General features: G+C 39.5%; 1 protein-coding gene across 3 annotated transcripts in view; it reads left to right on the forward strand.

Annotated features, from left to right (window-relative positions):
- NWD2 (NACHT and WD repeat domain containing 2) overlaps nucleotides 1–24,976 on the forward strand; it is a 215,993-nt gene that overhangs the window by 103,704 nt on the left and 87,313 nt on the right. For 2 of the 3 annotated variants that reach the window (XM_043871403.1, XM_043871404.1), the window contains one exon: nucleotides 11,907–12,023. In XM_043871403.1, the coding sequence (XP_043727338.1) occupies nucleotides 11,907–12,023 (117 nt within the window). Of the gene's footprint in view, nucleotides 1–11,906; nucleotides 12,024–24,976 lie in introns of those variants that run through there. The other variant, XM_043871406.1, reaches the window with a different exon arrangement.

Below are 24,976 nucleotides of genomic sequence, written 5' to 3' on the forward strand. Positions count from 1 at the left end.
GTAGATGGCCAGGTTAGAAAGAAGACCGTTTCAGGTGAAAGGAACATATTTTCATAAGCAAATTTGGGAAGGAAATTTATGTAGCACTCACTGCCTGCCAGGCACTTATTCCAAGTGCAGTATGTATATTAACTTGTTTAATCTTTCCTAGGAGCCTAGGAGGTAAATTCTATCTTTGCATTTTATTAGATAAGGACACTTAGAAATATAGAAAGTAAATAACTATTAGATATCCCACAGCTAATTAGTGGCAGAGTCAGAATTTGAATCACTGCTATTTGGCCCTAGGGTCTGTGTTCTTAATGAGTGTACCAAAAAGCCTCTTATATATTCATGAAAATTTGTATAAATGTTTAGGTATATAATTTATACCTGTATATATGTAAGTCTGTGTGCATATATAAATGTGTACTCACATATACACGTGTTGTACAAATGTGTGTGAGGAGCATACATACAGCTGGAACATAACCCATGAGTGAGAACGTGGGATAAGGTGAAGTCGGAGGAGAATCCCCATGGACAGAGGAGCCTGGCCCGCTACAGTCCACGAGGTCATGCACAGTTGGACACTACTGAGCACAGGTCAGGTCGTGCAGGATCTCACAAATTAGGTCACAGATTCTAGATTCTGTCTTCAGGTGATTGGGAGCATAAGCGTGGAAGGTGCTGTAAAACAATGTTAACGGCCCTGGTTCAAACTCCACATCTGCTGCTTGCTACCGCTGTGATTTTGAGCAAGCTACTTCTCTACGCCTCAGCCATTTTTACAAAATAGGGATAATATTTCTGCCTATCCCTATGTCTAGTGGATGTGATGGAATTCCAGTGGAGCTATTTCAAATCCTGAAAGATGATGCTGTGAAAGTGCTGCACTCAATATGCCAGCAAATTTGGAAAACTCAGCAGTGGCCACAGGACTGGAAAAGGTCAGTTTTCATTCCAATCCCTAAGAAAGGCAATCCCAAGGAATGCTCAAACTACCGCACAATTGCACTTATCTCACACACTAGTAAAGTAATGCTCAAAATTCTCCAAGCCAGGCTTCAGCGATACATAAACCGAAAACTTCCAAATGTTCAAGCTGGTTTTAGAAAAGGCAGAGGAACCAGAGATCAAATTGCCAATATCCGCTGGATCATCAAAAAAGCAAGAGAGTTCCAGAAAAACATCTATTTCTGCTTTATTGACTACACCAAAGCCTTCAACTGTGTGGATCACAATAAACTGTGGAAAATTCTGAAAGAGATGGAAATACCAGACTACCTGACCTGCCTCTTGAGAAACCTGTATGCAGGTCAGGAAGCAACAGTTAGAACTGGACATGGAACAACAGACTGGTTCCAAATAGGAAAAGGAGTATGTCAAGGCTGTATATCGTCACCCTGTTTATTTAACTTCTATGCAGAGTACATCATGAGAAACGCTGGGCTGGATGAAGCACAAACTGAATCAAGATTGCTGGGAGAAATATCAATAACCTCAGATATGCAGATGGCACCACCCTTATGGCAGAAAGTGAAGAGGAACTGAAAAGCCTCTTGATGAAAGTGAAAGAGGAGAGTGAAAAAGTTGGCTTAAAGCTTAACATTCAGAAAGCTAAGATCATGGCATCTGGTCCCATCACCTCATGGGAAATAGATGGGGAGACAGTAGAAACAGTGTCAGACTTTATTTTTTTGGGCTCCAAAATCACTGTGGATGGTGACTACAGCCATGAAGTTAAAAGACACTTACTCCTTGGAAGAAAAGTTATGACCAACATGGATAGCATATTAAAAAGCAGAGACATTACTTTGCCAACCAAGGTCCATCTGGTCAAGGCTATGGTTTTTCCAGTGGTCTTGTATGGATGTGAGAGTTGGACTGTGAAGAAAGCTGGGCACCGAAAAATTGATGCTTTTGAACTGTGGGGCTGAAGAAGACCCTTGAGAGTCCCTTGGACTGCAAGGAGATCGAACCAGTCCATCCTAAAGGAGATCAGTCCTGGGTGTTCGTTGGAAGGATTGATGCTGAAGCTGAAACTCCAGTACTTTGGCTACCTCATGCGAAGAGTTGACTCATTGGAAAAGACCCTGATGCTGGGAGGGATTGGGGGCAGGAGGAGAAGGGGACGACAGAGGATGAGATGATTGGATGGCATCACCGACTCGATGGACATGAGTTTGAGTAAACTCTGGGAGTTGGTGATGGACAGGGAGGCCTGGCGTGCTGTGATTCATGAGGTCACAAAGAGTCGGACACGACTGAGTGACTGAGCTGAACTGATCCCTGTGTCTTAAGGAGTAAGTAAGTTACTCTGTGTAGTATCTGGTAGAACGAAAGAAAACCTTAACTAGGGCATCAGATTTGCATTTTTAAAAGATTCCTCTGCCTGTAGGGTAGTGAGTGGATGAGAAGGGGCCGGAAGGGGAGCAGGGAGGTGGTTTAGGAAGCCGTGGCAGTGATGCAGGCATGGCTGTGCAGAGCGGGTCACTCATGTACAGTGGTGACTGACATTCCCCCGACAGAGCAGAGCCATCCTTGGGCCTTTCCCTCAGGCGTATCGTTTGCCTGTGGTCAAGTGCTCAGCCCCTGAAGGGAACTGGTATCTCTTTGCAGCCTGGCTAAGGTCCTTTATGCAGTGAGTTTCCCCAGCTTGGTCTCAGCATCGATGCATGGGGCTCCTGACCTGCAGCTTCTTGTCTGCCTTCAACAACTCCTGGTACCTTCTTTGCGTCCCCAAGTTCATTAAGCCTTAAATAGTCAGAGGTCCTGCCTTGGTCGAGTGTTCAGTTCTTTCTTACCATCACATTACCATTTGTTGTTAGGACTGTCCCGAGGCCGCGTCTCCCAAGACACAGAGGCATCAGGTTTGAGGACTTAGTCATCTTTGTGAGGCTGTGAATGAAACATTATCCTCACTCATGCTATTGGATCCTCTTTCTGGGGAGCGTGTATGACCACTGAGACCAGCCTGTTCTTGTGCTTGATTTAGGACCCAATTTTCTCAGAAATCGGGATACCTTAGTCACACTCCCATCTATCCTAGTCAGATAACACTTGACCAAGAGAAAAATTGCAGGTGACCTAAGTCGTCAGTGTTTGCAACAGTTCTAATAAAAATGACTACAAATAATGTGCCGGAGTGAAAAACCCAAAGTTGGCTCTGTTCCTGTCAGGTTTTTGGGGTTTTTTCTTTGCTTTTTTCCCCTTTCTTGTATCCCATGCATCTGGGGAAAGTCACTCTTAACCAGAGTAAGAATTTCCAGATCCATTAACAGTAACTTATCACTGGAAACAGTATCTGACAAACCTAGTCTGAGGCATAAGAACACATGTATACCTATGGCTGTTTCATGTAGATGTGTGGCAGAAACCAACACAACATTATAAAGCAATTATCCTCCAATTAAACTTTTTAAATTAAATTTTATTTTTTTAGACAGCAAAAGGTCTTTTCAAAGCCATGTCTTATAAATGTAAAGGCCAGTAAGACTAGAAAAATATTATTTTAATAGAAACAAACTCCTAACTATAAAGTAATGTGAGTTTTTTTTCAGTATAAAACAAGATAATTCCTACAGAGGAGATGCGCTGGGCAAGGAGAGAATCATGAGAGTGTGCAGCCTCCCCTGGTGATACCTTTGAGAAGCAGCCTCCACCTGAGTACCATGTTTGTCCAACACTCATGTTGTCTCTGTAGTTACATTTTTTTTTGCATTCAGATAGTGTCAGATGGCTTCCCAGGTGGCACTAGTGGTAAGAATCTGCCTGCCAATGCAGGAGACACAAGAGACTCCTGGGTAGGGAAGATCCCCTGGAGTAGAAAATGGCCCCCCACTCCAATATTCTTGCCTGGAAAATTCCATGGGCAGAGGAGCCTGGCACAGTACAGCCCATGGGGCTGCAAAGAGTCAGACGCTACTGAGCAACTGAACACACACGCAGCGTCCTATAGCATGGGAAAATTGAGAAGGAAAATATTTTGGAAAATATTTAAATTTCAAAGGCTCTTCATGGGAAGCCATTATAAAATGAAATTTGACTTTTTGTTTTATTTTGATAAAGCATAAAGTTATTATTTGTTTCTTACACCGTTGCTTTATTGTTTGTTCAGTAACCTTGGTATTTAAATGATTGTGTCTGATTTCAACTGGTTAAAATTTGTTAGAGCTTTTATTTTCTGGCTTTTTTGTTTTCAGACCAATTCAGCACATTATAATGAGCATGATAAATCAGCGTCCCTAAGAATATTTGTAAAGAAGTCAGATAGTTTTAAGTGAAAAAAGATAAAACCAAATTACTTTCCTGAGCTTTTATATTTATGATGAAATAAGCAAAGGCACATAAAATGTGCCGTCAACAAGGTAGTATTCCAATAAATAGCAAATTAGATTCCAGTGTCTGCAGTGCCTGGACATTAGGCCAAAAGCTAAACTTAATTCTTAAAGTATATGATAAATCTTGTCTTTTTGGGCACTTTGGGTTCCAGCCACTTCTTGCAAGTTATTGATTATGTGGATATATGGCATTTCTGTTTGCCCATAATGGTGTTTGTGTGGCATAAGCTAAATGTTTCATTTATTTATTTCCTCCCTGTCTTCATGGTTGCTTGATTTTATTTTTCATCATTTTCTGCTCATAAAGACATTTGAGAAAGAACAATTTAAACATTCTCTTACTTCCAGCTTTTCTTTAAACAGTGCAGTTGAAGTAAGGATACATGTACTTATGAAGTCCTGGGTGAAGGCAGTGGTGGCCAAATTTTAAGGAAATAACAGGTGCGAAAACTATTGTAAAAGACTCCCATAGATGACATATAAGTCTTGTGACATTTAGGCTTCTATTTAAAAAATAAGTGAATGCCTCGTTTTGACTTTCACCCTGGTCACATATATTTAGTGAGATCTTATTGCTTAGCTCTTCATATACTAGGTGCATGATTTAAACATTTCCGTTCTTACTCTCAGTTCTTTGAGTTGAAGTTGTAAGACCTGTAGAAAATCACAGTCCAAGCTAGATGTGCAGAGTATTACTGAGATATAATTCAGTTCATGTATCAAAAAAATTTGCCCAATTAAAGTATACAGTTCAGTGTTTTTAGTATATTCACAGTTAGGTAAGCACTGCCAAGATCAATTTTAGAATATTTTCATCATCCGAAGAAGAAATCTGGTCCCCTTTGGCATCACTCCCTAATTGCCCCATCCCCCTCCCTCGCAGCTCTGGACAACCAGTAATCTACTTTTTGACCCTATAGAGTTGCCTATTCTAGACTGTTCATGTAAATGGAATCATGGAACAGGTGATCTTTTGTGACTGGCTTCTTTCCCTGAGGATAGCATTTTCAAGGCTCATCCATGTTGTAACATGTATCAGTATTTCATTACTTTTTTCTTGCCAGAAAATAGCCCATTGTGTGATGTATATTATTTTCATTTATCCATTGATCACTTTATGGACATTTGAAGTGTTTCCACTTTTTGGCTATTACGAATACTACTGTTATGAACATTCATGTATAAGTATTTTGTCTAGAGGTAGGTTTTCATCTCTCTCGGGTATATACCAAGAAGAATTTGCTGGATCGTGTGGAAATTCTGTTCAATTATTTGGGGAACTGCCAGACTGTTTTCTAAAGTGGCTGCACTGTTTTATATTCCTACCAGCAGTGCATGAGGTTTGTAATTGCTCCACATCTTTATCAACAGTTATCGGTCTTTTTGATCATAGCCATCCTGGTGGGTATGAGGTATTATCTTATAGTTTTGATTTGTAATCCCCCTGATGACTTATGGCATTATCTTTTCATGTGGTAATATTGATTAGATTATTGTTTATTGGCAATCTGTTTATATTCTGTGAAGAAATATCACTCAGATCTTTTATCTGTTTTAAAATGGGTTGTCTTATTGAGTTGTAGGAGTTCCTAATATATTCTAGATACAAACCTATTATCAAATATGATTTGCAAATATTTTCTTCCATTTTGAGGGTGCCACCGTCACTTCTTGCTAGTGTCTTTTGAAGCACAATTTTTTTTTAAATTTTGAGAAGCCGAATTTATTTTACTTATTTAAAACTTTGCAATCATATCTAAAAAACCATTTTCAAATCCAGGTCACAAAGATGTTTTCTATAAGAATCTGATTTTATAGTTTTAACTCTTAATGTATGTTTAGGATCCATTTTTACTTAATTTTTATATATGGTGTGAGGCAGGAATAAAACCTCACTCTATTGCCTGTAATTGTCCAGTTATCTCGATACTATTGACTATTTTGCCACCCTTGTTGAAATTAGTTGACCATAAGTGTGAGAATTTGTTTCTGGATTTTTAATTTGATTCCATTGAATACACTTATGCCAGTATCACACTATCTTGATTATTGTAGCTTCATATTGAGTTTGAAATCTGGAAGTGTGAGTCTTCCAACTTAATTCTCCTTTTGCAAGATTAGTTTAGTTGTTCTGGGTCTCTTGAATTTCCATATGATTTTTAGGATCAGCTTGTCAATTTCTGTAAGCCAGCTGGAAGTTTTATAGTGATTGCATTCAATCTGTAGCTTTATCTAGAAGTGTTGCCATCTTAATATTTACTCCCCTCATCCATTTATAGGGGATGTCTTTCAATTGTGTTTTGTAATTTTCAAAATGTAAAATTTGCATTTCTTTTGTTCAGTTTATTTGTGAGCTTTTTATTCTTTCTCATGCTCTTAAATGGACTTTTTCATCTATCTTAGATTGCTCTTGCTAGTATATAGACGAACAGTTCTGTTCAGACGCTCAGTTGTGTCCAACTCTTTGCGACCCCATAGACTGCAGCACGCCAGGCCTCCCTGTCCATCACCAACTCCCGGAGTTTACTCAAACTCATGCCCATCGAGTAGGTGATGCCATCCAACCATCTCATCCTCTGTCTTCCCGTTCTCTTCCAGCCTTCAATCTTTCCCAGCATCAGGGTCTTTTCCAACGAGTCAGTTCTTTGCATCAGGTGGCCATAGTATTGGAATTTCAGCTTCAGCATCAGTCCTTCCAATGAACACCCAGGACTGATCTCCTTTAGAATGGACTGGTTGGATCTCCTTGCAGTCTGAGGGATTTTGAAGAGTCTTCTCCAACGCCATAGTTCAGAAGCATCAACTTGTCAGTGCTCAACTTTCTTTATGGTCCAACTCTCACATCCATACATGACCACTGGAAAAACCATGGCCTTGACTAGACGGACCTTTGTTGGCAAAGTGATGTCTCTGCTTTTTAGTATGCTGTCTAGGTTGGTCATAACTTTCCTTCCAAGGAGCAAGCGTCTTTTAATTTCATGGCTGCAGTCACCATCTGCAGTGATTTTGGAGCCCAGAAAAAATAAAGTCTGTCACTATTTCCATTGTTTCCCCATCTATTTGTCATGAAGTGATGGGACTGGATGCCATGATCTTAGTTTTCTGGATGTTGAGTTTTACAGTTGGGTTTTATACATTGATCTTGTATTCTACAACCTTGCACAACTAATTAGTTATAAGTTTTTTAGTGGTTTCCTTAGAATTTTCAATATATAAGGCTTTGTGATCTATGGGTAAAGGTGGATCTGCTTTCTCCTTTCCTCTATGGACTGACTTTATTTCTTTTTCTTGCCCAGTTGCCCTGGCTGGAACCTCCACCTCCAGTATGGTGCAGAATAAAAGTGGAAATACTGGATATCTTTCTTCTGCTCCTAATCTTAGGTGGAAAGCTTTCAGCGCTCCTTAATTATAATGTTAGATATGTTTTTCTTTAATACATGCCCTTTATTCAGGCTGAAGAAGTTAATTTCTATTACTAGTTTGAGGGTTTTTGTTTTTAAATCACAAAGGGGTGTTGGATTTAGTTGGACTCTTTGTGTCTGTTGAGACTGACCATACGGGTTTTGTCCTTTATTCTGTTAATATGTAGTGTCTCCCGTTAGTTGATTTTCTGATGCTAAACCAACGCTGCATTTATGGAATAAATCCCACCTAGTTGTGTTGTAGAATTCTTTTTATGTGCTACCAGGTTAGGAGTTTTCGTATTTTTGTTGAGGATGTTTATTTTCATAAGAGATGTTGCTTTGTACTTTCCTCATAATATTTTTGTCTAGCTGTGGCACCAGGATCATACTGGTCTCAGAGTAAGTTAGAAATGTTCTTTTGTAATTTTTGGAAGACTGAATAATTGGTACAAATTCTTTTGTAAACATTTGGTAGAATTTACCAGTTTATCCATCTGAACCTAGGCTTTTCTTTTTATGAAGCTTTTTGAAAATTACTTAATCTCTTGTTATAAATATCTTCAAATTTCTATTCTATCTTGAGTCAATTTACATAGCCAGTGTCTCTCTAGGAATTTGTCCATTTCATGTAAGTGATCTAATTAATTGGCACACAATTGTCCATAGTATTCTCTAATAATCCTTTTATTTCTGTAAGGTTAGTAGTTACAGCCTCTTCACCCCACATTTTAGTTTTTTTTTTTTTTTTGGTCTATTCAGTTAGTTATAGCCTCTTCACCCCACATTTTAGATAGTTTTTTTTTTTTTTTTTTGGTCTATTCAGTTAGTTTTGTCCCTTTTGTTGATCTCTCCAAAGAACCAATTGTTGGTTTCACTGTTTTTTCTAAATTTTCTATTCTGTTTCATTAATTTCCATTGTAGTCTATTATTTCCTTCCCCCTGCTTGCTTTGGCTTGCCCTTGATCTCCTTTTCCTATTATCTTCAGTTAAATTATTGAAATCTTCATTTTTAATATAGGTGTTTACAGCTCTAAATTCCCTCTAAGTACTGCTTTACTTGCATCTCATGTTTCAGTATGTTGTATCTTCATTTTCATTCATCTCAAAGTAATTTTTAATTTCCCTAGTAATTTCTTCTTTGGTTCATTTGTTATTTAGGAATATGTTAATTTCCAAATACTTGTGAATTTTCCAAGTTTCTGTTACTGATTTCTGATACCATCCCATTATATTCAGAGAACATACTTTATATGATTTAATTCATTTAAGGTTATTGAGGCTTGGAAGACCCAGAGGGATGGGATGGAGAGGGAGGCAGGAGGGGGGATTGAGATGGGGAACACATGTAAATCCATGGCTGATTCATGTCAATGTATGGCAAAAACCACTACAATATTGTAAAGTAATTAGCATCTAACTAATAAAAATAAATGAAAAAATAAATAAATTGGCTACAGTAACCAAAAAAAAAAAGAAAAATAGGTTATTGAGGCTTGTTTTATGATCTAACATATGTTCTATCCTGGAGAATGTTCCATGTGGACTTAAGAATGTACACTCTGTTGTTGGATAGATTGTCCTAAGACAGATTAGAACTAGTTGGTTTATAGTATCGCTTCAGTCTTCTAGGTGTTTGGTGATCTTCTTTCTAGTTCTTCCGATCATTGAATGAGATAGTCGAGTCTCCAGTTGTTACAGTTGAATTGTCAATTTCTCCTTCACTGTTGTCACTTTGCGGTTCATGTATTTTAAGGCTCTTTGTTGCACATACATTTATAATTGTTATATATTCCTGTTGGATTGACCCTTATTATAAAATGTCCCTCTTCATCTCTAGTTATATTATTTTAAAATTTCTTTTCTGTGATATTAGAATAGCCCTGTGAGCTTTCCTATGGTTGGTGTTGGCGTGACAAATCTTTTTCCACCGTTTTAACCACTCTGAACCCAAGGTATACCTCCTGTAGAAGCATGTTGTCAAGTCTTGCTTTTATCCAGTATCAGTCACACTTAATATATTGACATAATGGTATTATTGACATAATGGGATTTACTTCTGTCATTTTGCTTTTGTTCTATATATTTGTCATTTGTTTTCCTCTGTTTCTCTTTGCTTTGCAGTGTGTGACTATTTTCTCATTTAACGTTTTAATTCCTTTAATGATTTCTTCACTATTTTTGAGTAATTTTTCTTTGTAGTTATTTTAAGGCATATACATCTTGTTAGTATAAATCATAAGCAGATTCTAATAATAATAAGTTAATTCCAGTGAGCTAGGTGGCTCAGCGGTAAAGAATTTGCCTGTAAAACATGAGACATGGGTTTGATCCCTACATCAGAAAGATCCCATGAAGAAGGAAATGGCAACCTACTCCAGTACTCTTGCCTGGAAAATCCCATGGACACAGGAGCCTGGCGGGCTACAGTCCATGAGGTCACACAGAGTCAGATATGACTTCAGTGACTCAGCAGTAGAAAGACTACTTCCTTATAGCTCTATTCCTTTTTCTCCCCTTTTGTGCTATTGTTGTTATAGATGCAACATCTAATAAGTTACCATGACATCATTATTACTTTATATAATTTTATGTCACTTAAAGGTTTGACTGGAATAGCAGGTATATATTTATAGTTTTTGTTACATTAACTTTTCATTTTTAACATTTCTGTTTCTCATCTATTCTAAATCATACCTTTCCTCAGATCCTCAGTGTCAGCCAAAAGGATGGGGACCAGGTTCTGTATATGGCTGTTTGGATATGGCACAACCGAGTTATCATTCACATTGCACATTCGTGTGTTTGACAGTTTATTGGCAGATGGTCAAAAATGTCTTGTTTAGTAATTTCAGTATATGAAGTTCAGTAATTTACAGTTATGTCCAGTTAAACTTTATGATGGTGAAGTATATATAAATATATCTGTACTTTCTAACATGAAAGTCAGTAACTGCATGTGACTACTGAGCATCTGAATTTTTTAGCTTTTATTTACTTTTAGATAACCACAGCTAATGGCTCTTATATTGGACAGTGAAGTTATATCTCAGATGTCCCCCTTTCTTAGTGTTAAAGCAAGAACCCCAAAATAAGTGCTAATAGTTTCATATGTTACAGAACTCAGGGCCTGGGCCATAGGGATATTTTTTAAAGAATCTGTTATATCTCCATCAGCCACCTAAAAATTCAAATACAGAGAGACAAAGATTTTGGTACAGACACTTGTGTGGGGTATTGGCCAAGAGAAGGGAAGTACACACAGTACTTGGGGCACACTGGGGGACCCACGCCCTGCGTCTCCATCTCACTGGATGCCTTGCAAACAGTAAAGAGGGGGTTCTTTGTTCTGCTTTTAGGAAGTAAGGAAAAGAAGAATTCTTCAAAGCTGCAATTAGAAATGTTTGCCTTATGCAGATAGCAGTTGAGTAGAGGGAATGGAACTCATACTGCTGTCCATGGCAGATTTTTCAAAGAGTGTAATTGTACAAGTTCTTACAGATTCTCAGCATCTTTCCCTGTAGTCTTTGAAGTAAGGAGACAGAGGATCCTATTATCCTCACTTCTCTGTAAGGTATCCCTTTCATTGTCTTCTATACACGTTTTTTCAGGAATGTATTGATGAAAGCTGTGCTGTTTAGGGGCTTAGAGATAACAGATATAAGCAAAATATCCCCTTGGGATAACAGGTTTCTTTTGTTTTTTTTAAAGAAATGTAGTTATTTAACTTTGGGTCAGTATATGTGAATGCCCATTGTGGTTTTTCCTTCTCATATTGAGACACAGTGTAAAATTACACACTGTTACTTATCTCAGATAATGTAGTCACTACATCCCAGCTGCTTTCAGACTTCTGAAATCCTGTTGCCATTTCAATATAATGAAAGCCTGCACTGCAAAGCCTCTGACATTTAACATTTCATTTTCTCTGGGCCCATGTCAACAGTATAATCAGGAACAAAAAAAGAAATTATAGTGTTCATCCCCAAACCATCATGGGATTAAAAAAAAATACCTCTTTAGATTGATCTTAAAAATCATTTTCCCTCTCGAAGGCAAAACATGCTGCCAAGAGAAAAATTAGAAGTCATATTAGCATAATATTGTGAATAAGAATAAAGCCTGCATGTCAATTGAGTTTTCCTACAGGTGAATTAACACTGCCTCCTCTGTTGGTCCCCAGGTCATAGATCTGTACTGGGGAATTGATGAAGATGAATGGGACAGCCCCGAGCTCCAGAAGACCCGCATGAAGCTGCTGGAGGATTGTTTGAAAACTTCTGCAGGTCCATGTTTTGTTGTGGGTATAGAAACACTAATGCTTTATATTAAATTGTAGATGAATGTGAGAATTCTTGATTTGTGATTCTTAAAAGGCTTTTAGAATGGGGGAAAGTACTTGCTTTTCTATATCTATTTGAAATTCTTAAACTGTCTCCCTGTCCTCAGCGTGTGAGGACAAAACCCTCCGCTTGCCATGAACAGCACTGCAAATTAACGGTAAATAATCTGAAGTGGTAATCGAAGGGAGGGCTTGGGGTTGACAACAGTTTCCACAGCACCTTGTGATCAGCGGTGAGGATTACTGTCAGTCCTCCAATAAGTGTCCTCACTTTCCTTACATTTTGTCATGTGGTATTCCACCCTAGCATCTGTTTCTAAGCATTAGAATTTCTGGCATATTTTTTTAAACACTGTGCTTGAGACATTGTTAAACTAAATCCACTGTGTCAGATCCACCAATAGGAACTGATGCCATGTGGAAAAATTTGTTTTTACGGTGATTTTCAGCCAGAGATGCTCAAGTGGAACATTATCATTAATTTGTCATTATTTTCTAAAGCGGTATCCAAATCCAGTCCTCTGTGTAAACACAGCGGTGGTAAGAGAAGCAGGTCACTCTGTGGCAGGTGATACACAAAAGCGTGGCCTTAATTTAGCCAAAGAAAGACCTTATCCTGAATCCAAACACTCCTACCAGCCAATAGGGAAGTTTGCCCTTTCCACACAGGATGTTCTGAGGTTGATGGATGCTTTTGAATTACTAGTGGAGAAAATGTCGTAGTATACAATTAAAACCTAGGTTCAGTGTATCAGTGAAAGCTTTTAATATGTAGTTGCATGTCCATTTACATTCAAACTCCACATAAGGGGTCAAGTACATAAAGGATGTTCTATAATATTTTTAGTATGTGGATAAATTATTCATTTATTCACCAGCTACCTAGTGAATGCTGTTCTTAGTGAATGCTGTTAGTGTTGGGGCAAGTAGATTTATATGAAACGATCATTTTGTAGGTCGGTTTCTTAAGACTGTTAGAGTTGAACTGAGAAGGTAAGACTTTGTTTCTTCATGGAGGATCATTCTTATGTGGGACTTGCATCATTTTTGTGTGGGGCTAACAAGAGAGGGCAGATAAATATCAAAGCAACAAGTAAACAGCAAGAGCTATGGAGGAAAATACAAAAAGGAAGGAGGAGAGGGAAGAGAAGGGAGGGGAGAGACTTGTTATTTTGAGTAAAAAGATGGAGAAAGCCTCACCAGTAAGGTGACTGAAGGAGGTGGCAGGATGAGGGACAGGGAAGAACCGAGTGGACATCCCAGCACACAGCTTTTCCCGGGGAGGAGCTGGGGAACATGCGGCGTGAGCAGGAGGGTGCGGGAGTGGAGGCCACAGCGTGGGGCCTTGTCACCTTGAAACTGACTAGAAAGATTTTACTGTGCTTGGACATGAGAAGCCAGAGTACGGGGAGCAGAGGACGGAAAAGATCCAATTCATTCTAAAGCCTACCGTGGCTGCTGGGGGCGGGACAGAGGGCAGGGCACGAAAACTAATGTGAAATGCAAAACAAGAACAATACATGGTTCGGGGGGTGGGGGGGGGGGGTAGAGAATGGACATCTAAAAACAGTGTCCTGTGGTCTGAACAGAATGCAGAAAATCCTAAAAAAGTCTATAGATACCCAAAGAGCTAGTAGTGGAAGAGGAATTAAGACTTTTCGTGAGTCTTCAGGGGATAGAACTGGAGCAGTGGGCAGAAATCACAGGGAGACAGATGTTGGCTCCAGATGAAGCTGTTAGCGGCTTTAGCTTTCTCTCACGTTTGGGAGTCAGAGATCCCTGGGTCTCACTGACATTTCACAGCTGTGGGACATGGGAGGAACTTCTTTACTATTCTAAGCTTTGGCTTCCTTATCTGTAAACTGGAAATAATAGTTACCTGCTTCCTGGTGTCTTTCTGAGGATGAAATGAAATTACAGGACACTTTTTATAGTGTCTGACAAATAGTAACCTACAAAAAGTGTTATTTTTTTGTTGTAATCATTCTCTCTCAAAACTGCCTAAATTGTTGGTGATGCACACTTTATAGATTTCATCAAACTAGAGAACACAAATCACTCTGGCAGAGATTCTGTGGAGAGATTCAAACACTGGAAGACAAGTTAGACCAAATTCCACTATGCTTAGAAAGCGAGATTGAGAAGACAAAGAGCTGTATGTGTGTGTGTATGCCCTGGGGCATCTCTACTGCTGTGATCTTCATAGCTTTAGACCAGTCCAGCCTCAGAAATTCAGGGATGAGAGAGACATTCTCCTCCTTTTATCTTCCTGTAGAGTATCATACCCAAAGTAACTAAAATTAGTCATGGCCATTAATCCCTAGAAGTTTCTGGCAGGGGGATGAATAAAGACTTCGTAAGTTCATGCAGGTTCTGAGAGTAAAAGTTAACTGATAGAATACCCATAACAACTTCACTGAACATAAGCAAATCATTTATCCCTCCTTCTGTTCCTATTACACGTTGAAACTCAAGGCAGCCATAATAAAACCCTGTGGACAGAGCCAGGATTATTCACCCCGGTGATCCTAAATCATGCAAGGCCTATTTCACTGCTTATAGGAAAAAGTACGTCTCTCATGGCCTTTCCTGTTGTAACTATGGTAACAGTGGGCGATGTGTGTCGCTTTTGAGCTCCAGTTTCCTTGCCCACTGCTCCCTTGTGATATTTCGAGAAGTCATGATGACCCCCCTGGGATGCAAAGCATGGCATATTACTTCCCCTAATGCTGAAGTCCTTGGCAAGAAAATTCACTATTACTGAATGAAAAAAGAAAAATGTGTTTTTATCTTCAAAGCCTTCACAGGTACTAGCCCTTATGTTAGTTACAAATTACCAAACAAAGCTTTCATTTTTGAGTACCTCGGGAATTGAAGTCCAAAGGGAACTTAAATGTTGTATGCAGATGGTTCTTTTCAACTTCCTTTCCTAAAAGTTGTCCTTTGAGATGGGGCCTGGGGTCCCAGAGACAGGCAGGCTATCTCTGCCTGCTAATCCCAGGAAGTACTTTGTACACTTGATTTTAGTCACATGGAGGACAGAGTGATGGAGTAAAGTACCTAGACAAGTGTCCAGTTTCACTCTCAGGATTAACTTAGGAGACATACCACACGGATACATCATCTCTACTAAGAAAGAACAGCTTTTGGAGACATGGATTAGAAGAAGGCTTAGACAGTGAGGAAAACCTACAATTTTTATTTCGCAACTGGAGTTAGAGGCCTAGTTCTTTCAGGGCAGGTCACTCACCTCACCATATTTTAATTATCACATCCATAAAATGGGAAAAAAATAACAGTAAGCTGAAAGTAAAATAAATATAAAAGGTTTGTTGTAGAAACCAAATGTGATGGTGTATGTGAGAGTTCTTTGTAAACTATAAAGGGCTACACAAGTATTAGTTATTATTCAGTAGTGATTTTAGTTATTTTCCAATGAGAATAAAATGTTTTTATTAATACTGGGTGTTTATGTGATATTGGAAAATTTTCCCTTTGAAAATGTTGAGGATAGTCTCAATGTAGAAAGTGTTAATACTTGATTCAGACAGTCAAATATTAAAGGGCTTTTGAGTTCATTCTTAACATTATAAAATGTAGAGAGTATATATTAGTTTGCTGAAATTTACTTACTAAGACCTTTACCTGCTCCCAAGAAGGGACTCTGATCAGGACTGCAGTTAACAAGGGGGCAGCTCACAGCTGGGTCCAGAGTCACTATCTGTTTCTTCTTTAAGTGCAGAGAATTGCCTCAGCCTTCACAAAGTACGCAGAGTTCAGCAGAACCTTTCCCCACCAGCCTGTCCCACCCCCTTAATTCAGGAAAAGTCCTTATGAAGGGGAGAAAAATATCACCACTTGGAGAGAGCAGAGTCCATATACATGCTGCCTATTCCAGCCCCATTCCTCTTCACAAGATGTGTTTATGGGGAGAGAGAGTTTTCTTCTTCTTATCCCTCCAGACTCAGAGCAGGCCCAGAGAATTGGTGGTAGAGTTTGAGTATTGACTCTGGATCTTGAGTAAAGTCCCATCTCATAGCGAAGTTGATTAAAACCTTAAGTACTCTGCTGGCTTAAACTGGAGTTTGAAAAGCTTAGATAACTTTAGGGATGCTGCACCCAAATATGTGGGTACATGCTCTGCTCTGCAGGGTGCAGACAGTATCTCCCTGCATTGCCTCAATCCACAGTGTGGATGATGTAGAAATCTACTGAGAAAGGTATTGGCAGGTTCCCCTAGGAGAGCCACGCCTGGCCTCTGCAGCCAAAAAAAAAAGCACCAGTTAGACAGAGATTCCATGACTTAACATTCAGAGGGGTGTTCCCCACATCTTACAGTCAGGACAAAGAGAATATGCCACCTGTATTGTTTTGTGGAGTCTCAGGAAGTCAAAGCACCTGTAGCATTCTCATTGGGGCTACCAGATTGCACAAATATGTTAGCAAGGAGATCAAACCGGTCCATCCTAAAGGAAATCAACCCTGAGTATTCACTGGAAGGACTGATGCTAAAGCTGAAGCTCCAAGACTTTGGCCACCTGATGCGAAGAGCCAACTCATTGGAAAAGATCCTGATGCTGGGAAAGATTAAGGGCAAGAGAGAAAGGGGGTGACAAGGGATGAGATGATTGGATGGAATCACCAACTCAGTGGACATGAGTTTGATCAAACTCTGGGAGATAGTGAAGGACAGGGAAGCCCGGTGTGCTGCAGTCCATGGGGTCTCAGAGTCAGACACGACTTAGCGACTGAACCAACAACATGTTAACACTGAAGAGAGAAATAGCCAAGACCAAAGGAGTGGGACTGTTGCCATCATTCTTGCCTGAGTGTAAGCAAATGCAGAAGCAGCCTCCTTGCCTGCCCCCCAGCACCCTCACACACTGCCATCAGTGGCGAAGGACAGAGAAAGAACGGCCGTGGTCCTGCCTACCACGGACAGCGCCGGGCAGCCGCCCTTAAAACCAGCGTGCACCGAGGAAGCAGAAGAAAGCTCGGCAGGCTAGATTTTAAAGCAGAAACAGGAAAACTTCAGGAATTAGAGTGAGAAATCTATTCCTTGGCAAGTTTAAGTTTTTTCCACTAGCCAGAAGAGTCAAGACAAGACAAAGCCACAGCTGTCGTTGGTAAAAATTAAACCATCCCATATTTGTACGTCACCGAGTGAATTAAACCGAGAGCATGTGGACCAGTTCATCTTCTCCTGTGTCACCAGTCTCCTTCAGACTTAAATTTTACCCCCTTGACAGTTTCGTTTCTTACTTTAATTTTTAAGAAAATCATACAGTGAGAGTTAAGTCATTCAATTTAAAGAAACAATTATGTCTTTATAACAGTTTTGCTTTGGAAAATAGTTCATTTTATCCACATTTCATCTTATGGTTGACTTACCATTTTAGGTACACTAAAAAAAAACATGAAAAATTAAAATAAGTGCTTAATGTTTGTACTCTAACAAAATGTACATTTTTTTGGTATGACTTAGTGTTCAAATTTGTAAGTACAGATGTATTATTTTAAAAAGTACTAAAATGGGGACAAAGATTTGAACTGGCAAGTCATCTAAATGAAACAATCTAGATATTTTTTTAAGTTTTTTTAAATTTTTTTAAATAAAAATTAATCAAAAACCTCAGATTTTCTAGGTATGTTTTGCTTGCACAATCAAGAATTCTTTACATATAAAATTAAGCTTGTCCAAGGACTTCCCTTAATCACTAATGGTCCAGTGGTTCAATCCCAGGTCAGGAAACTAGTTACATGCCGTAACTAAGAGTCCACATGTTGCAACTAAGACCTGGGGCAACTAAATTTAAAAAAAAAAGAAAAAAAAAGCCAAAATTAAACTTGTCTAGTTGAAATCAGCCAGATGTCATAGTTCTAAGATAGATTCCATTAATAAATTGGTTCCAATATAAGTAACCTGAGCACCACCAAAAAAAGTTAGAATGGGCAAACATTAAAAAATACTGTTTAAAAAACAGAAAAGCTAATTATCTCACAGGTAGATGCCAAAATAGCACCATTTGGTTAATTGTTGCTAATATATAAAATGTTTCCACAATAAATTTTAATACTAATACATAAGCTATTTCACAGCTTATGTAAAGTAGCACATTTTATGTGGTTAAAAGAATTACAAAGAAAGTCAACTGCAGAGCAGTTAGCCTCCTTATAACTTAATTGGTAAGAAAATTTTCACTTAAAACTAGGACTGCAACAACTTAAAGAGCTTAGTGGAGCTGTGGAGACAAAACTGATTAAAATTTTCGGAGAAAAAGGGTCCTTCCTTGGTGAGCTGGCTTTACAGATAGATGTGTTCCAAAAGCATCAGCAGTTATCATGAGACGTTTGCTGACCATTGGGCAACACGGTTGATAGAAAGCTGGGGTGGAAAAGCAAAAGTAAGGTCTTCTACAAACTCTTGGTATTTGGGAGACACAGTCCACTAGATCTTAACAGAAAATTCAAGACTCTTAGCACTTTAGTTCAAACAAACACTTTAGTTCAAAGCAAACTGAATCAACTGTAACCCAGTTGCACTCAGTTCAAATATTGAATGGACTGACATGATTAGATTCTCACCTTATCAGTCTAACATAGGAAAATGAACCCCTCAATAAAAGTTACTTTAAATACAATGCCCAGAATACAATGAAAATTACAGAATGTGCAAAGAATCAAGAAAACATGCATAAAAATTTTTTTAAAGTATACAATAAAAGTCAGTCCCCATGTGAGCAAGATGATGGAATGGGCAATCAAAAACTATTAAAAATACATCAATGAAAATTAAAGCAGGTAAATGAATGAGATTAATTTCAACAAGGAAATGAAATCTAAAAAATTGATATTTTAGAACAGACACAAGATCTAAAATTAAAAATACATTTGATGGGATTTAACAGAAGATTGAACATAAGACTGAATTAATGAACTCAGAGAAGTCAATAGAAAATATTCAAACTGAAATACAGATTTTAAAAAATAATAAAAACAGAATGAAGCAGAAGAGACATGTGAGCCACAGTCAGTCTCTCATAAGAGTAACTAGAGTCCCAGAAAAAGAGGATGGGGAAAGTGAGAATTTTTCCAAAAATGTTTAAAGACATCAACCCATATAGATTCAAAAAACTCAGTAAACTGTAAGCAAAAAAAATTGCATCTGAGTTTGGACAGGAGCCTGGCAGTCTACAGTCCATGGAATCTCAGAGTTAAACACGACTGAGCACATGAGCACACACATTTTAGTAAATGCTGAAAACAAAAAATAAAGGAAAACATTATAAAGCTGTCAAAAGGAAGAAAAACATTGCCTTCAGAAAAACAGCAGATTTTTGGCTGATTTTTAATATGGAAGCTCCAGAAATCAAAAGACAGTGGAAAATCCCAAATGCTGGAGATGAGATGGCAGAGTATAAGGCCCTCCTCTCATAAGCACACCAAAATCATTGAGAACAGTTGTTAATAAAAAAGACTGGGATCTGCTAACAACAACAACAACAAAACCGCTGCATCCAAAGACAAAGAAGAAACGACTAGCTGGGGGCACGCTTGCAATATAATCAAATCCCATACCACCCAAGGGAGCAGCCCTCAAACTGGAGAATAATTACAGCCACAAGTTCTCCCATGAGAGAACAGTGAGCACCAGCCAGGCTCCCCAGGGTACAGGTTTAGCTTCCAGAGGAGGAGCCCCCGGAGTGTTCAGCTTTGAAAGCTAGCAGGGCTTCATCGCAGGAGCGCCACAGTACAGGGGGAAACAGACTCCACTCTTGGAGAGTGCACACAAGACCTCCCGTGCACCAGTAACTCCGTAGGAGCCTAGGCTAGACCTGCCTGCTGGTCATGGAGAGTCTCCAGGGAAGGCAGGCTGGGGGGGACATGGGGAGGGGTGGCTCTCTCTGGGGTCATAAAAGCTGGTGGCAGACATAGTGGGGATCTATGTGAAATCTAACTAGAGGCAGACATTTTGGATTCTGGGCAAGACCTGGCCCTACCCAACAGCCTGTAAGCTCCAATCCTGGGATGCCTCAGGCCAGATAACCAATAGAGAGGAACATAGACCTACCCGTCAGCAGACAGGCAGCCTAAAGACTTCCTGAGCCCAAAACCAACTCTAGACACACCCCTGCTCACCAGAGCGCCAAGACCCACCACCACCCACCAGAAAACCTTCACAAGCCGCTAGACCAGCCTCACCCACCTGGTGGCAGACATTAGAAACAAGAAAACTACAGTCCTGCAGACCTGAGTCCATAAACACAAGTCAGAACCTACGCTGGGACTGGCTGGTCTCTGGACCTAAGAAAAGCTGAAGGCAAAGGAGAAAAGGAAAGATAAACCATTTGAATGCAGAGTTCCAAAGAACAGCCAGGAGAGATAAGTAAGCCTTCCTCAGTGATTAGTGCAGAGAAATAGAGGAAAACAATACAATGGGAAAGACTAGAGATCTCTTTAAGAAAATTAGAGATACCAAGGGAACATTTCATGCAAAGATGGGCTCAATAAGGGACAGAAATTGTATGCACCTAATAGAAGCAGAAGATGTTAAGAAGAGGTGGCAAGAATACACAGAAGAACTATACAAAAAAGATCTTCACAACCCAGATAATCACGATGGTGTGATCACTTACCTAGAGCCAGACATCCTAGAATGCGAAGTCAACTGGGCCTTAGGAAGCATCACTATGAACAAAGCTAGTGGAGGTGATGGAATTCCAGTTGGCTATTTCAAATCCTGAAAGGTGATGCTGTGAAAGTGCTGCACTCAATATGCCAACAAATTTGGAAAACTCAGCAGTGGCCACAGTCCTGGAAAAGGTCAGTTTTCATTCAAATCCCAAAGAAAGGCAATGCCAAGGAATGCTCCAACTACCGCACAATTGCACTCATCTCCCATGCTAGCAAAGTAATGCTCAAAATTCTCTAAGCCAGGCTTTAACAGTAAGTGAACCATAAACTTCCAGATGTTCAAGCTGGATTTAGAAAAGGCAGAGGAACCAGAGATCAAATTGCCAACATCCGTTGGATTATTGAAAACACAAGAGAGTTCCAGAAAAACATCCACCTTTGCTTTACTGACCATGCCAAAGTCTTTGATTGTGTGGATCACAACAAACTGTGGAAAATTCTGAAAGAGATGGGAATACCAGACCACCTGACCTCCCTCCTGAGAAATCTGTATGCAGGTCAGGAAGCAACAGTTAGAACTGGACATGGAACAACAGACTGGCCCCAAATAGGAAAAGGAGTATGTCAAGGCTGTATATTGTCACCCTGCTTATTTAACTTATATGCAGAGTACATCATGAGAAACACTGGGCTGGAGGAAGCACAAGCTGGAATCAAGATTGCCGGGAGAAATATCAATAACCTCAGATATGCACATGACACCACCCTTATAGCAGAAAACAAAGAACTCAAGAGCCTCTTGAGGAAAGTGAAAAGAGGAGTGATAAAGTTGGCTTAAAGTTCAACATTCAGAAAGCTAAGATCGTGGCATCCGGTCCCATCACGTCATGGCAAATAGATGGGGAAACAGTGGAAACAAGGACAGACTTTATTTTGGGGGCTCCAAAATCACTGCAGATGGTTACTGCAGCCATGAAATTAAAAGACACTTACTCCTTGGAAGAAAAGTTATGACCAACCTAGACAGCATATTAAAACGCAGAGACATCACTTTGCCAACAAAGGTTCATCTAGTCAACGATATGTTTTTTCCAGTAGTCATGAATGGATGTGAGAGTTGGACTATAAAGAAAGCTGAGCACCAAAGAATTGATGCTTTTGAACTGTGGTGTTGGAGAAGACTCTTAGGATCCCTTGGACAGCAAGGAGATCCAACCAGTCCATCCTAAAGGAAATCAGTCCTGAATATTCACTGGAAGGACTGATGCTGAAGGTGAAACTCCAATACTTTGGCCACCTGATGCGAAGAACTGACTCATTTGAAAAGATCCTGATGCTGGGAAAGATTGAAGGCAGGAGGAGAAGGGGACGACAGAGGATGAGATGGTTGGATGGCATCACTGACTCTATGGACATGAGTTTGAGTAAACTACGGGAGTTGGTGATGGACAGGGAGGCCTTGGCGTCCATGGGGTCGCAAAGAGTCGGACACAACTGAGCAACTGAACTGAACAGCTATCCTTCTGAAATTATTCCAAAAATTGCATAAGAAGGAATTTCAAATTGATTCTGTGAGAATACCCTCACCCTGATACCAAAACCCAGAAGTACCACAAAAAAAGAAAATTACAGGCCAACATAACTGATGAACATAGACACAGAAATCCTCAACAAAATACTAGTAAATGAAATCCAACAATACATTTAAAGGATAATACATCATGATCAAGAGGGATTTATCCCAGGGATGCAAGGATTTTTCAATATCTGCAAATCAGTCAGTCTGATACACCACTTTAACAAATTAAATGGAAAGTATATGATCCTCACAACAGATGCAGAGAAATCTTTTGATAAAATTCAACACACAGTAAGTCCCCTAAATACAGATGAGTTCCATTTCAAGAGCATGTTTGTGAGTCCGGTTTGTTCATAAGTACAACAAAGTGAGCGACTCCAGTGCCCAACTAATACAAATCAGCTATGTAGTACTGTACTAAGTTTATAATACTTTAAACACAAATCATATAAAAAGGAAAAATAAAACAGTTTTAAGCTTACAGTACAGTACCTTGACAAGTACAGTAATACAGTACAACGCTGGCATATTGGAGCTAGCATCGAGTGAACAGGCAAGAACAGTTACTGAGTGGGGTAGAGAGAGGAGATAGGCGATGGCAGTGCTGAAGGATTGTCAGCAACAGGAAGCACAGGGCAAGCTACAGATTCATTCACGCCTGATGTTGGTGGCACAGGTTCTGGTTTCTTCCTGGATTCACTTCGATCTACCCTCTTGAATGAATAAACCAGTGACGGCTTGGTAGTAGCTCTCTTTCTTGCCGTAGATAACATGATGGCCCTGGGTTGTATTCTGAATGGCTACTGCAACCTTCAGGTACTGTTCTACATTTGGGTCCTGTGCCTCAAAACTTAGTGACTCCTCATTTAAAGAAAAGTCCCACGCCCAAGCCATTCCCTGCATCATGAATCTCCTCTGTTCTTCAGCAGTACCAGCTTCATCCCTGCTGCTTTGATGCTTGCTCTGGACATCCTGGGCTTGAAATAAAGATACTCTACTTCTGTACTGAATGCAGTACTGTACAGTAGAGGATACAAAAAGCCAACCACTTGGAGTGGATGCACACGTGTAACAGTGTACACAGATGTGAACTAATTTACGTGACTGGACTTGCAAATACATATTTGCATCTTTGAAAGTTCACGACTTTCAAAGGTTTATGTAGGGGACTTACTCAATATTTCTGATAAAAAACTCTCTAGTGGCCATAGAGAGAATCTACCTTAACATAAAGTTGCAACCTTAAGGAAGGCTGAGCAGCAAAGAATTGATGCTTTCAAATTGTGATGTTGGAGAAGACTCTTGAGAGTCCCTTGGACTGCAAGGAGATCAAACCAGTCAATCCTAAAGAAAATCAACTGTGAATATTCATTGAAAGGACTGGTGCTGAAGCTGGAGCTCCAGTCCTTTGGCCACCTGATGCAAAGAGCTGACTCATTGGAAAAGACCCTGTTACTGGGGAAGATTGAAGGTAAAGGGAGAAGGGGTCAGCAGAGGATGAGGTTAGAGAGCATCACCGACTCAATGGATATAAATTTGAGCAAACTCTGGGAGATGGTAGAGGACAGAGGAGCCTGGTGTGCTGCAGTTCATTGGGTCACAAAGAATCAGACATGACTTAGTGATAACAACACCTCAACAAAATAAGGGCCATATATGACAAACCCATCGCTAACATCATACTCAACAGTGAGAAGCTAAAAGTATTTCCTTCAAGATCAGTAACAAGGATGTCCACCCTCTCCACTTTCATTCCACATAGTTTTGGAAGTCTTAGCCAGAGCAATCCGAAAAGAAAAAGAAAGAAAAGGATCTAAATTGGAAAAGAAGTGAAACAGACACTCTTTGCAGATGACGTACTATACATAGAAAATCCTAAAGACACTACCAAAAAATAACCCAAAAAATCAGTAAAGTTTCAGGATACAAAATTAAAACACAGAAATCTGTTGCATTTCATTAACAATGAAAGATCAGAAGAAGAAATAAAGGAAACAATCCCATTTACATTTACATCAAATAGAAGAAAATACCTAGGAATAAACCTATCTAAGGAGGCAAAAGACCTGTACTTCAAAAACTATAAGATGCTGATGAAAGAAATTGAAGATGACACAAACTGATCAAAATATATACTTATCATGGGCGTGGGAATTTTCTTTATTTGAGGAGTCAGTTAGTTTTGAGGCATAGGACCCAAATGTAGAACAGTACCCAAAGGTTGTAGCAGCCATTCAGAGTACAACCCAGGGCTATCATGTCATCTACAACAAGATGTGTTCTTGGATTGAAAGACTCCATATTGTCAAAATGACTATACTACTCAAGGAAATCTATAATTTAATGCAATTCCTGTCAAATTACCAATGGCATTTTTCACAGAACTAGAACACAAACTTTTTTAATTTGTGTGGAAACATAAAAGTCTGAAAATGGCCAAAGTAATCTTGAGAAAGAAAAACTGCGCTGGAGGAATCAACCTCCCTGACTTCACACTACACTACAAAGCTACAATCATCAAGACGGTACATTACTGGTACAAAAACGGGGTGGGGGGGCTGGATATCAATGAAACAGGATAGAAAGCCCAGAAATAAACCCATGCACTTATGGTCATAGTCTATGACAAAGGAGGCAGGAATATACAATGGAAAAAAACCAGGGTCTTTAATAAGTGGTGCTGGTCAAACTGGACAGC

Source organism: Cervus elaphus, chromosome 17 (genome assembly GCF_910594005.1).
Source record: "Cervus elaphus chromosome 17, mCerEla1.1, whole genome shotgun sequence".
NCBI lineage: Eukaryota > Metazoa > Chordata > Mammalia > Artiodactyla > Cervidae > Cervus > Cervus elaphus.